This window comes from Bos mutus, chromosome 22 (assembly GCF_027580195.1).
Source record: "Bos mutus isolate GX-2022 chromosome 22, NWIPB_WYAK_1.1, whole genome shotgun sequence".
NCBI classification, from domain to species: Eukaryota; Metazoa; Chordata; class Mammalia; order Artiodactyla; family Bovidae; genus Bos; species Bos mutus.
The window spans coordinates 47,872,458-47,886,428 of NC_091638.1; the positions used below are offsets into that span (position 1 = coordinate 47,872,458).

General features: G+C 40.9%; 1 protein-coding gene across 1 annotated transcript; it reads left to right on the top strand.

Annotated features, from left to right (window-relative positions):
- The first annotated feature begins 10,994 nt into the window (after nt 1-10,994).
- Nucleotides 10,995-12,877, top strand: LOC102272461 (microtubule-associated proteins 1A/1B light chain 3B). Its single transcript, XM_005896472.3, has one exon. The coding sequence runs from the start codon at nt 11,060-11,062 to the stop codon at nt 11,435-11,437; it is 378 nt and encodes a 125-aa protein (XP_005896534.2). The 5' UTR covers nt 10,995-11,059; the 3' UTR covers nt 11,438-12,877.
- The last annotated feature ends 1,094 nt before the right edge of the window (nt 12,878-13,971 follow it).

Sequence of the window (13,971 nt, forward strand, 5' to 3'; positions counted from 1 at the left end):
ACACTCTGTACCCATTAAGCAATAATTCCTGATTCCCTCCTCCCGTAGCCCCTGGTAAACACTGATCTACCTTCTGTCCCTATGAATTTGACTATTCTGGGTACTACATTTAACTAGACTCACACAATACTTGTTCTTTTGTGTCTGATATTTTATTTAGCATGTCCTTAAGATTCATCCATGGTGTAGTACATGTAAGAATCCCTTTCTTTTTGAAGGCCAGATAATATTCCATTGTGTGTATATACCACATTCTGTTTATCTACTCATCCAATGATAGACACAAGTTGTTTCCACCTTTGGCTGCTGTTAATAATGCTGTGAACACTGGTATACAAATATCTGTTCAAGTCCCTGATTGAAATTCTTTTGGGCATACATTCAATTCTTTCGGGTGCATTTTTAGAGTTCCATTTTTATTTGTTTATAATGTTTTTAGTATATCATTTTATAGTTTTTAATTGTTACTCTAGGTATACTGTGTGTATATATATATATATTTATCAGTTCAGTTCAGGCGCTCAGTCGTGTCTGACTCTTTGCAACCCCATGAATCGCAGCATGCCAGGCCTCCCTGTCCATCACCAACTCCCGGAGTTCACTCAGACTCACGTCCATTGAGTCAGTGATGCCATCCAGCCATCTCATCCTCTGTCGTCCCCTTCTCCTCCTGCCCCCAATCCCTCCCAGCATCAGAGTCTTTTCCAATGAGTCAACTCTTCGCATGAGGTGGCCAAAGTATTGGAGTTTCAGCTTTAGTATCATTCCTTCCAAAGAAATCCCAGGGCTGATCTCCTTCAGAATGGACTGGTTGGATCTCCTTGCAGTCCAAGGACACTGTGATTACTGTATATATATTTAGGTAAATATATATGTATTTAGGTAAATATATATACAGTAATCACAGCCTCCTAGTGTTGACATTTTCAAGTCAAATAAAGGGTAAAAAACTTACTTCTATTTATTAATAGATTGCTTTCCTCTTCCCATTTTCAAATACTATTTCCTCTACATATATCGAGCACCATATGAGACGGTGTAATAGCATATTCTGTTATGCTTACACCCTCTTTTAACACATTCCATTGTTTTTCTATCCTTTCTGAAGCCCTTCTGTTATCATTTGTTATGTGTGTTTGGAGAGCTTTCTTTATCCATTCTTTAAAGGTAGTTCTGCTAGCAACAAATTTTTTAGTTTTCCTTCATTTGAGAATGCTTTCATTTCCCCTTCATTTCTGAAGGATAATCTGTGTGAATGTAGGATTTGGGGTTGACAATTCTTTTCTCTTAGCACTTGAAAAATGTTGTGCCACTTCTCCCTGGACCCCATGATTTCAGATGAGCAATCTGCTGGCATTTAAACTGATGTCCATTTACGGTTGTGGGACAGTACCTAAGATGTCTGGGAGTCTTGCTGCTGACAGTTGCTAGCAGATCAGACTGCCTCCTGGCCCAAGGTGTGAAACACGGATTGTGACTCCACACTGGGTCTCTGTTGGGCTTCCCTTCTCCTGATCCTTTGGCCACAGAAGGCAGGCTTTTCTTGGTTCTTCTGTCTATGGCTGCTGGGGGTTCCAGATTGCAGGACTCCTCTGTCACCTGGAGCCAGGAATACATGGGAGATAAAACAAAAACCCTAGGAATTCACCATGTTGTCATTCCTCGTGTCTTAGCGTTTCCTGCCAGCCTGCTGCTTCTTTTCAGCTTTCAGAGTCCTGTTGTTGTCTGTTCAATGCTTCCAAGTATGGGGCTTCCCCAGTGGCTCAGTGGTAAAGGCTCCGCCTGCCAGTGCAGAAGACACAGGTTGGATCCCTGGTCCAGGAAGATCCCACATGCCATGGAGCAACTAAGCCCATGCCCCACAACTTCTGAGCCTGTGCTCTAGAACCTGGGAGCCGCAACTACTGAAGCCCATCCACCCTAGAGCCTGTGCCCCACAACAAGAGAAACAACCACAACGAGAAGCCCGCAGGCAGCAACTACAGAAAAGCCCACACAGCAACAAAACCCAGGACGGGCAAAAATAAATCAATAAAACTGTGAAGTAGCTCAGATGGTAAAGACTCTGCCTATAATCTCGGAGACCCAGGTTCAATCCCTGGGTCGGGAAGATCCCTAGAGAAGGAAATGGCAACCCACTCCAGTATTCTTGACTGGAAAATCCCATAGACGGAGCAGCCTGGCAGGCTTGGCAGGCTGCAGTCCATGGGGTCTCAAAGAGTCAGACATGACTGAGTGACTAACATTTCACTTTCATTTTCATAACTACATTTAAAAAATAATAAATCCAAGTATGTTTAGTTGTGTTCAGAGGAAAGAATTGAGGAAAAGTTCTTTTATTGCATCTTGTTCCAGAATCAGCAGCCCAAATCAATTTAAATAAATTTGTATTATCAAATCAAGAAATCACCTCTCAATTATATAAGGAAGTGATTAGGTTATACGCAGAAATACCAACACAAAGACACTGTGTATAATAAAAAGCAATGACTCCATGAAGTCAATAAAGTGTTTTCAGATTGTCAGCTCAGAGTGCCATAGCGCAGAGCCAGGATCCTCAATAGTATTTTACTTTAGAATTGAAAAAAAAAAAAAGAGAGAGAGATAATCAACTAAGAAAAGATCAGTTGCTAGCAAAATTTCAACATGATCATAGTCAACTTCTGGGTGCTGTACTGAGTGGTAGAGGGAAAAATTAAACACTGACATTTAAAAAATACGTCTGAATGCAATCTCTTCTGAGCCAATGGAATTGGCACAATTTCCTGCAGAACCATGGATTTTATGTAGCAACATACACTGATTTGGGTGCCCAAAAGTGAGGCTTCAGTCATGAGTTAGAAGAAAACTGGGAAACCAAGAAAGAACTACGCTCTTCTGTCCACGAAATTAAGAGAAACCTGTTGTCAAGACTGGGTAGAGAAGGAAGAAAAGAAAAATGGCAGAGAGACAGGAGCAGAGCACTGTGATAAGAAGGATGGAACATCCAGGAAGAAATGTTGAGGAAGGACAGGAGTCTCAGATAACAAATTTAAGAAACTGTTTGCCATGTAGTTCTGAATCTGTGATACAAAATGCTCTTTGCATATGGCCTTTGCTGCTAAGTCACTTCAGTCATGTCCGACTCTGTGCGACCCCGTAGATGGCAGCCCACCAGGCTCCCCCATCCCTGGGATTCTCCAGGCAAGAACACTGGAGTGGGTTGCCATTTCCTTCTCCAAAGCATGAACGTGAAAAGTGAAAGTGAAGACGCTCAGTCATATCTGACTTTTATCAACCCCATGGACTGCAGCCTACCAGGCTCCTCCGTCCATGAGATTTTCCAGGCAAAAGTACTGGAGTGGGTGCCACTGCCTTCTCCGCATATGGCCTTTGGGGATGTGCAGAGAAAAGACATTGTATTCCATGTCTAGGCAAACATCAGAGAGAGAGAGAACGCCTAAAAGGAGGTGAAATCTGGGTCAGATCTAGAGTTCAAAGGAACGATAAGTTAGATGTAGAGATGACCATGAGAACACAACACCTGGAAATTCACAAGTCAGATGGGAGAGGGGGTCAGGCTGATTTTCTGTATGCCTCTAAGGATAGCATACTCTTGGCTGCAAGAAACGTATGCATCTGTGGTATGTGAGCTCATACAGTTGGAAGATAAAGAGGCAAAACTGACGAGCTAGCTGCTTTTCTTGTGTATAGCATGGGTAACCATGAGACTGTAACCTGGAGTGTCTCAGAGGTGTAGACAGTGATAAGGAACACAGTGAAGTCAAAGGGCAGGCTATTTGGAGAGAAGCAACAGAAAGGGAAGGAAAAGTCTAACCCTTCTACAGACATGACTCACTTAAACTTTTGTAGATGGAGAAACATCACAGATGTGTTTTGGAGCCCCGTCATAAGGCCTGTTTCCTGCCAGTTTGCTAAAATTACTATGAATTCACATTTTTATATATTAGACACTTTAAATTTTAATTTAAAGTAAAAATAAGATTCAACTGAATACTTGAAAATTTTAATATGATTTTGATAGGTCTTTATCATATATGCAAAGAACATGAAATGTACAAATTAAAATCCAATCTGATGTATTGATTAGCTTTGATGCGGTTTGTAACTTTAAATGTAGGTTCCTTCGACTGAGAGAAAGAAGAAATTAAGGATAATTTTAACATTATCCAAAAAGTTCATCTTGATGGGCTATGGTTTCTGCTGCACATTCTGTTAGTGAACTTCAGAGGTTTGATCGCAGATGAGTAAACATGCACAAGGTAAAAATCAAACAGAATTCCAAATGACTGCCCTAAATTCCATAGCTGCACAACTGATGATTTCAAAGAAATGGTAGAAATGTTCCTGCTCCCTTACAGAGAATTGGTAGATCCAGCCCCTGTAAGAGTCTTGGATAGTTGAAGCTGCCATAATGGCAGGTGACCATGTAGTACAGGAGAGATGGCTGGAAGGTGGTGGTGGATATGGAGGCATCCTTGGGGAAGATGACTCAAGGGAGGAGAAAAAAGGAGACACCAGAAAGGGATGGTGGGCTTCCCAGGTGACGAAGTGGTAAAGAATCCATCTACCAATGCAGAAGATGCAAGAGAGGTGGGTTTGATCCCTGGGTCGGGAAAATCCTCTGGAGTAGGAAATGGCAACCCACTCCAGTATTCTTGCCTGGAGAATCCCATGGACAGAGGAGCCTAAAGGGGTATGGTCCATGGGGTCTCAAAGAGTCAGATGTGACTGATCAACTGAGCACACACCCCGGCAGTAATGGATGATCTGCAAGCTGACCACGTCTGCTAAAGTTAGTATGTCCAGGCTGACGAAAAGGATTGATTCATTTGGAGAACAATAAATAACAACAATCACAGGCATATGTAGAGTATCAGCTTCCTGAAGACTTCCACAAGTTTTCGTGTGAATAACCTAGTTTATAACCAAGCAGTTCCTGTGATGAGTCTGAAAATCCCCTGTATAAGTCTCACAGCTCAAAGAAAAGAAAGCTAAACAGAGAAGGTTTCCTCAAGACCACATGGGAGCTATACTAGATGGATGGTATCTGAAGGGTTCTAGAACAAATGGTTCCAGATTGTAAGGACAACCCGTAGTTAAGTTATTGGATGCCTGCAATATACCTTCAAATCTAGTAAAGTCTAAAGAATTGTTGTTAATATTATTCTTGTTAATGTAATTTTAAATCTGAAGACAATCATGAAAATAGTTCTTAAAAGAAATGATACATAGTGTGAAATGGTAATTTAATTGGGAGCTCAAATCTGTTGCTCTGTGACAACCTAGAGGGCTATGAAGGAGTAGAAGGTAGGAGCAAGGTTTAGGAGCAAGGGGTCATATGTATCCCTATGGCTGACTCTTGTTAATATATGGCAGAAGCCAACACAATAATGTAAAGCAATTATCCTCCAATTAAAAACAAATGTAAATTTAAATGGTCATTTAATAATAACAAACACATAGATCATGTTTGCTATGTACCAAGTACTGTTGTAAGTGCTTTACATATATAGTAGTCCCTTGGAATCCATGGGGCATTGATTCCAGAACCCCAAGGATACCAAAAATCATGAAAACTCAAGTCCCTTATATAAAATGGTTTCAGATCAGATCAGATCAGTCACTCAGTTGTGTCCAACTCTTTGCAACCCCATGAATCGCAGCACGCCAGGCCTCCCTGTCCATCACCAACTCCCGGAGTTCACTCAGACTCACGTCCATTGAGTCAGTGATGCCATCCAGCCATCTCATCCTCTGTTATCCCCTTCTCCTCCTGCCCCCAATCCCTCCCAGCATCAGAGTCTTTTCCAATGAGTCAACTCTTCGCATGAGGTGGCCAAAGTACTGCAGTTTCAGCTTTAGCATCATTCCTTCCAAAGAAATCCCAGGGCTGATCTCCTTCACAATGGACTGGTTGGATCTCCTTGCAGTCCAAGGGACTCTCAAGAGTCTTCTCCAACACCACAGTTCAAAAGCATCAATTCTTCAACGCTCAGCCTTCTTCACAGTCCAACTCTCACATCCATACATGACCACAGGAAAAACCATAGCCTTGACTAGACGGACCTTTGTTGGCAAAGTAATGTCTCTGCTTTTGACTATGCTATCTAGGTTGGTCATAACTTTCCTTCCAAGGAGTAAGCATCTTTTAATTTCATGGCTGCAGCCACCATCTGCAGTGATTTTGGAGCCCAAAAGAAGAAAGTCTGACACTGTTTCCACTGTTTCCCCATCTATTTCCCATGAAGTGATGGGACTGGATGCCATGATCTTCGTTTTCTGAATGTTAAGCTTTAAGCCAACTTTTTCACTCTCCACTTTCACTTTCATCAAGAGGCTTTGTAGTTCCTCTTCACTTTCTGCCATCAGGGTGGTGTTATCTGCATATCTGAGGTTATTGATATTTCTCCCGGCAATCTTGATTCCAGCTTGTGTTTCTTCCAGCCCAGTGTTTCTCATGATGTACTCTGCATGTAAGTTAAATAAACAGGGTGACAATATACAGCCTTGACGTACTCCTTTTCCTATTTGGAACCAGTCTGTTGTTCCATGTCCAGTTCTAACTGTTGCTTCCTGACCTGCATACAGGTTTCTCAAGAGGCAGGTCAGGTGGTCTGGTATTCCCATCTCTTTCAGAATTTGCCACAGTTTATTGTGATCCACACAGTCAAAGGCTTTGGCATAGTCAATAAAGTAGAAATAGATGTTTTTCTGGAACTCTCTTGCTTTTTTCATGATCCAGCGGATGTTGGCAATTAGATCTCTGGTTCCTCTGCCTTTTCTAAAACCAGCTTGAACATCAGGAAGTTCACGGTTCACGTATTGCTGAAGCCTGGCTTGGAGAATTTTGAGCATTACTTTACTAGTGTGTGAGATGAGTGCAATTGTGCAGTAGTTTGAGCATTCTTTGGCATTGCCTTTCTTTGGGATTGGAATGAAAACTGACCTTTTCCAGTCCTGTGGCCACTGCTGAGTTTTCCAAATTTGCTGGCATATTGAGTGCAGCACTTTCACAGCATTGTCTTTCAGGAATTGGAATAGCTCAACTGGAATTCTATCACCTCCAGTAGCTTTGTTCGTAGTGATGCTTTCTAAGGCCCACTTGACTTCACATTCCAGGATGTCTGGCTCTAGGTCAGTGATCACACCATCGTGATTATCTGGGTCATGAAGATCTTTTTTGTACAGTTCTTCTGTGTATTCTTGCCATCTCTTCTTAATATAGTCTGCTTCTCTTAGGTCCATACCATTTCTGTCCTTTATTGAGCCCATCTTTGCATGAAATGTTCCTTTGGTATCTCTGATTTTCTTGAAGAGATCTCTAGTCTTTCCCATTCTGTTGTTTTCCTCTATTTCTTTGCATTGATTGCTGAAGAAGGCTTTCTTATCTCTTCTTGCTATTCTTTGGAACTCTGCATTCAGATGTTTATATCTTTGCATAGGAACCTGGAATGTCAGGTCCATGAAACAAGGCAAATTGGAAGTGGTCAAATAAGAGATGGCAAGAGTCAGTGTCGACATTCTAGGAATCAGCGAACTCAAATGGACTGGAATGGGTGAATTTAACTCAGATGACCATTATATCTACTACTGCGGGCAGGAATCCCTCAGAAGAAATGGAGTAGCCATCATGGTCAACAAAAGAGTCTGAAATGCAGTACTTGGTTGCAATCTCAAAAACAACAGAATGATCTCTCTTCGTTTCCAAGGCAAACCATTCAATATCACAGTAATCCAAGTCTATGCCCCAACCAGTAATGCTGAAGAAGCTGAAGTTGAACGGTTCTATGAAGACCTAAAAGACCTTTTAGAACTAACACCCAAAAAAGATGTCCTTTTCATTATAGGGGACTGGAATGCAAAAGTAGGAAGTCAAGAAACACCTGGAGTAACAGGCAAATTTGGCCTTGGAATACGGAATGAAGCAGGGCAAAGACTAATAGAGTTTTGCCAAGAAAATGCACTGGTCATAACAAACACCCTCTTCCAACAACACAAGAGAAGACTCTATACATGGACATCACCAGATGGTCAACACCAAAATCAGATTGATTATATTCTTTGCAGCCAAAGATGGAGAAGCTCTATACAGTCAGCAAAAACAAGACCAGGAACTGACTGTGGCTCAGACCATGAACTCCTTATTGCCAATATCAGACTTAAATTGAAGAAAGTAGGGAAAACCATTAGACCATTCAGTATGACCTAAATCAAATCCCTTATGATTATACAGTGGAAGTGAGAAATAGATTTAAGGGCCTAGATCTGATAGATAGAGTGCCTGATGAACTATGGAATGAGGTTTGTGACATTGTACAGGAGACAGGGATCAAGACCATCCTCATGTAAAAGAAATGCAAGAAAGCAAAATGGCTGTCTGGGGAGGCCTTACAAATAGCTGTGAAAAGAAGAGAAGCGAAAATGGTTTCATATTAGCATAAAACCTACACACATCCTCATATATACTCTGAATCATCTCTAGATTATTAATAATACCTAAAATAACACAAATGCTATGTAAATAACTGTAAACATAATGTAAATTCTATCCAAATAGTTGCCAGCATGTGGCACACTCAAGTTTTACTTTTTTACTTTTTGGAACTTTCTAGAATTTCTTCAAATAGTTTCAACCTGTTGTTGATTGAATCCGCAGAGGACTGTGATACGGAGGGCCAACTATCCTACCCCATTTAATCCTCAGAACTGCCCTTTGATGAAGGTATTATTACCTCTAACTTTCAAAGGAAAAAATTAAGGCAGAGAAGGTATGTAAGAAATCTCACACCATTGATAAGGAAAGGAGCTGGGATTCAAATCCAGGCAGTCTGGTTCCAAAATTTTAACCACCATTCTAGACTTCCTCTCAGTACTACTAGCGATAATCCAAAGTGAGATTCTTAGTGTATATTATGTTTACAAAAGCTAACCTCAAGGGAAGGAAAGAGGAAGTGAAACAAGCTTTTTTTTTTCATTCAAAAATAAATCAATTTTGTTCTTGAATTTAATCATTTGAGAAAAAATACATTCAGGTTTTAGAGAACTAGAAGGAACATGAGGGAATTTGGGGATGATGGTAATGTCTGTCTTAATATGAGCTACATGGTTGTATGTATTTGTAAAAAAATTCAGTGAATGTACACTAAAACTTTGTGTATTTAATTTTATGTAAATTTTACATCAAAAGATAAAAGCTGTACGTAAATACTAAGCTCTGGTTAATGGTATACAGTACCCAAGTACTTTGAGGGAAGTACACAAATGTCTGTAATTTACTTTGAAACGTAAAATTAAGGTGAGTTGATGGATGGTTGAATGGGTTGGCTATATATATGTTAAAACAAGTATAGTAGTGTGTTAACAATAGAACGGGCTTCCCCACTGGTTCAGCAGTAATAATGAATCTGCCTCCAATGCAGGAGCCATAAGAGCTGTGGGTTTGATCCCTGGATTGGGAAAAACCCCTGGAGAAGGGCAAGGCAACCCATTCCAGTATTCTTGCCTGGAGAATCCCCTGGACAGAGGAGCCCAGAGGGCTACAGTGCATAGGGTCTCAAAGTGTCAGACATGAGTGAAGCAACTTAGCATCACGCAATAACAGAACACTTGGGAGAACTTCCCCGGTGGTCCAGTGGCTAAGACTCTGAGCTTCCAATGCAGGGGGCCGGGTCAGAGAACGAGATCCCACATGCTGCAACCAAGGGTTCACCTGCCCAACTAAAGATTCCGCATGCCGCAACTAAGGATCCCGCATGCTGTAACAAACAACGAAGATGCTGCGTGCTTCAGCTAACACCTGGAGCATCTAAATAAAAAAGTAAGTACCCCCCCAAAAAAAAGAACAGAACACTCGGTAAAGTATTCTCCAGGTGCCCCACACTAATCACAGCCTCCAGCTCTCCCTCTAACCTTCCTGTGTAACCTTCCTGTGTTACTTTATGGTTTTACCAACCAAGGGCACAGTAGGGTAGTCGGCTCCCTCTGCTGACTTGGTATATCCCCGTTCTGTCCCCTTCATTTGCTCACAGTATATCTGCTGAAGTACCTAAGCTGTTTAATCTGTGCAGTTTGCTCCAGCCTGGACTTCTACCACACTACATGCGGTACAGGCCAGCATATTCCCCTATCCTGGGTTTTTCCCATGGATTGGCTACCAGATCCAGGGGGTTGATGAGACTCAGATTCTGTCTCTTTGACAAGATGAAGTGGTGATATATTCTTTCACCAGGGGGTACATAATATCTGGTTTTCATTTTCTTTTAATATTGGTAGTTGTCAGTGCTCACTCAATGCCTAGGTTAACTGATTCATTTGAGGTAGTTAGAATGGTGATATTCTATCACATTGTTTTTATTTATGAGCTAGAAGCATTTCACAAAGAAATACTTCCTCTCATTTACTTGGTTGCAATTCATAAAGGAGAAGCAATACAAACATTCGATTCTTTGTTTTTATTCACAGTTTTCATAATAAAGAATTGGTTACCTGGCATCCTCAGAAGGTGACCAGTTAGCTTTCTTTTTAGATACCACTGTGAAATCATGGATTTAAATATATTTCAATGTTATTCTCATTAAGGCTCAAACTGCTTACCTTTGACTTGTGGGAGCCTCTTCAGAATGGCCCCTGAGACTTGTCTGTCCCTCTAGTTGTCTCTGATGGCCTTCCTGCTCGTGCTACGTCAAGATGCTCTAGTTCATCTTATACATTTCCTAGTCCAGACCTGGAATCAGCCATTTCTCCAAGTCCTAGTTTCTTTTAAGGGAACACAGTGTATCAGGGCCACGCTCTGGGGACTAGAGCTACTAGGGGATTGCACCCTTTATTCCGAACCAACAATCCTAGTTCTCAAGGACCGCAAAGCTGACAGAATCAGAATATCCCATCATTTGCTCTAAGCTATGACAACTGTACAACAGTCTTAGAATAATAATAACACTGTCACAGATTTTGAATAGAGAAAACACTTTAAAAAATGTTTTTCTGTCGGAGCTGTCGCCGCCTCTGCCGCCGCCTGCAGCCTCCAACTCGCCGCCCCCACCCAGCCTGCAGCGCCATGCCGTCCGAGAAAACCTTCAAACAGCGCCGAACCTTCGAACAAAGAGTAGAAGATGTCCGACTTATCCGAGAGCAGCATCCTACCAAAATCCCGGTAATAACAGAACGATACAAAGGTGAGAAACAGCTTCCTGTCCTGGATAAAACAAAGTTTCTGGTGCCTGATCATGTCAACATGAGTGAGCTCATCAAGATAACAAGAAGGCGCTTACAGCTCAATGCTAATCAAGCCTTCTTCCTGTTAGTGAATGGACATAGCATGGTGAGTGTGTCCACTCCGATTTGTGAAGTGTATGAAAGCGAGAAGGATGAAGATGGATTCCTGTATATGGTATACGCCTCTCAGGAGACTTTTGGAATGAAATTATCTGTGTAAGACTAAAAGAAAAATGCGTGTTACAGAATTTTTTAAACCCTTACCAAGGAATAAAAAAGGGATATTACCAACTGAGGTTGATCAGTTCATCTAATCACCGATCATCAAAACAGTAGTTTCCTGCCTAGGAGTTTTAGGAAGTTGTTTTTTTGTACTTCAAACAGAAAAACTGAGCTCCAGATGAGCACATTCAGCTTTGGGAAACTTTATTATTTCACCTAGGCTATCTTGTTTTTAAATTTAATGTTTAAAAATAAAATACTTTGCATTATAAGTTGCCAATAAAATAGACCTTCAAGTTAATGTTTTTTTTCCCCAAAAGAAACTTGCAGTTTTGAGCATTCAGAGAGACATTGTCTTCTCTAGGTTCACAGAAGCTGCCAACTTTTTATAGAAGGGTTTGCAGTCAACTGGAGGAATCTCCTTGAGAGGATCTTTAAGTATATGTTGTCAGGTATAGCCACGCACCCCCAATGCATTTGCCATAATAGTTGGCAAAAAGCACGGTGAATGGGGGTGTACAGGAAATAAGGAAACCGTGCTGCTGTCCAGGGTCCCCACTTGCTAATAAGTGTGTTTCAAGTTAGCACTCTCGTTCCAGAGTTCTCATTTGGTTTGTTCTCTAGACAGTAACACAGAAAAACACCACTGCTCAATAGGAACCTTGAATAATTTATAATTTTGGTCAAGTTTCTCAGAAGGCCTAGAGAAAGACATTTTTTGTTTTGAATATTCTCTTAAGAGCTCAGAATGGTGCCTGCTTTGGTAAATAAACAAGCAGTTACATGGGTTTCATTCTTTGGGACAAAGGTAGAAAGCTGCAGGATACTGAAACTAAAAGCATTGAGATTCAGATACTTCTTCTGCCTTTTGGCTTGTAGCTGTAGATGATCCATGTTTTATGTTGTGTGTGACTAAAATATGTTATTAAAACATTTTTAAGAGTATTTCAGTTATCACTGTTAGGTCAGGCAGTCATCAAAGTACTCCCACTCCATGTGCATGTCAATTTTGAAAATAGCAAAAGGAAACGTTCTTCACAGATACTGATGTCAGACGTTAAACATTTTTGAAGTCCAACTAGAGTAAATAACGAGTGCTTCCTACTACCTGCATGGGGTTCACTATGTACCATTTTTTGTGAGAGCTGCCACAGAAGGATCAGACCCACTTGAGACTGTACACGCAGCAGGCCACCGTTCACTCTTGTGTATCTAGATGTGTGTGGAAAACCTGTATCTGTTAGTGGCAGTTATTTACTGTAATTGAGGAAGAAAAAGCAATATTACTGCATACGGGCGCTCAGCCCCAATCTGCTCTTCCTGCTGCATGCATCTGTCCACATGTAACTTTTAATATGTATATTTTTACATTATGTACATTCTTAATTAGCCTGTCTTGTTTAGATTGTATACATCATTATATCTGACATTCTTGTAACTACTGTGTGATCAATAAGATTCCTATAAGGAAAAAAAAAAAAAATGCTTTTCTTAGGTTAGCCTTATTCTCTCTTTTTCAATGGTTGCACTAGATCTATGCTGACAGATTATATAACCTTTAGATATTATAATCTTTCTCTTTAACCTTCATTAAGTCTCAGTTCTATAAGCAAACATGGATTTCATGCTCACCACCAGTTCTTCTGTATCCCTCTATGTCATGGACTTGATCTCTAGTGGATACTTTAATAAGGAAGGGCCCTTGAGAACAATATTCCCTGAGTTCTTGCAAGTTGATCACAGCTAGTATCAGTCTTACTGGAGATAAAACTTTTCGCTTAGATTTTGTTTCCTCGAGTATCTTATTCCATCTTCTGGCATAAATGTTTGCTGTCACAAAGTCGGGTAATACAGTGGGGAGGTGGTGGTTTAGTCACTAAGTTGTGTCCGACTTTTGTGACCCCATGGACTGTAGCCCGCCAGGTTCCTCTGTCCGTGGGATTTCCCAGGCAAGAATATTGGATTGGGTTGCCATTTCCTTCTCGGGGAAATGGCAACTTCTCGGGAAAGGGGACCTTCCCGACCCAGGGATCAAACCCACATCTCCTGCATTGCAGATTCTTTATCTGCCTGCAGTGCAATGGGGAGAGGGGAGGGGCAATAGGTTGGGGATCAGTAGGTACAAACTATTGTGTTAAAATAGGGTAAAAGATGCATTGAACAACACAGGGAATACAGCCAATATTTTATAACAACCATAAATGGAAAGTACAAATTGCATAAAATAATTTTTTTAATTTAAGTCTGGTAATAATCTAATTTCCTTTCTTTCATAAGGCACATGCTATTTGTGCCTTAAAAGAAATTAAAAACTTTTCTCTAAAGCCCAGCAACTGTTCTAGAATGTGTCCTGGTATTTGCAGTTCTGGGTCAGTATAGCTCTTTCGATCTGTAATTCAAAACATTCCAGGAAATAGTTCAGAAAAGTTTTCTTGACCTCCAGTTTTAATGCTTGTTCTTTCCCTTTCTTTGCTCTTCTTCCCCTTCCATTAACCAGATTTCTGACCTTACTCCTACATCTCACTTCACTCA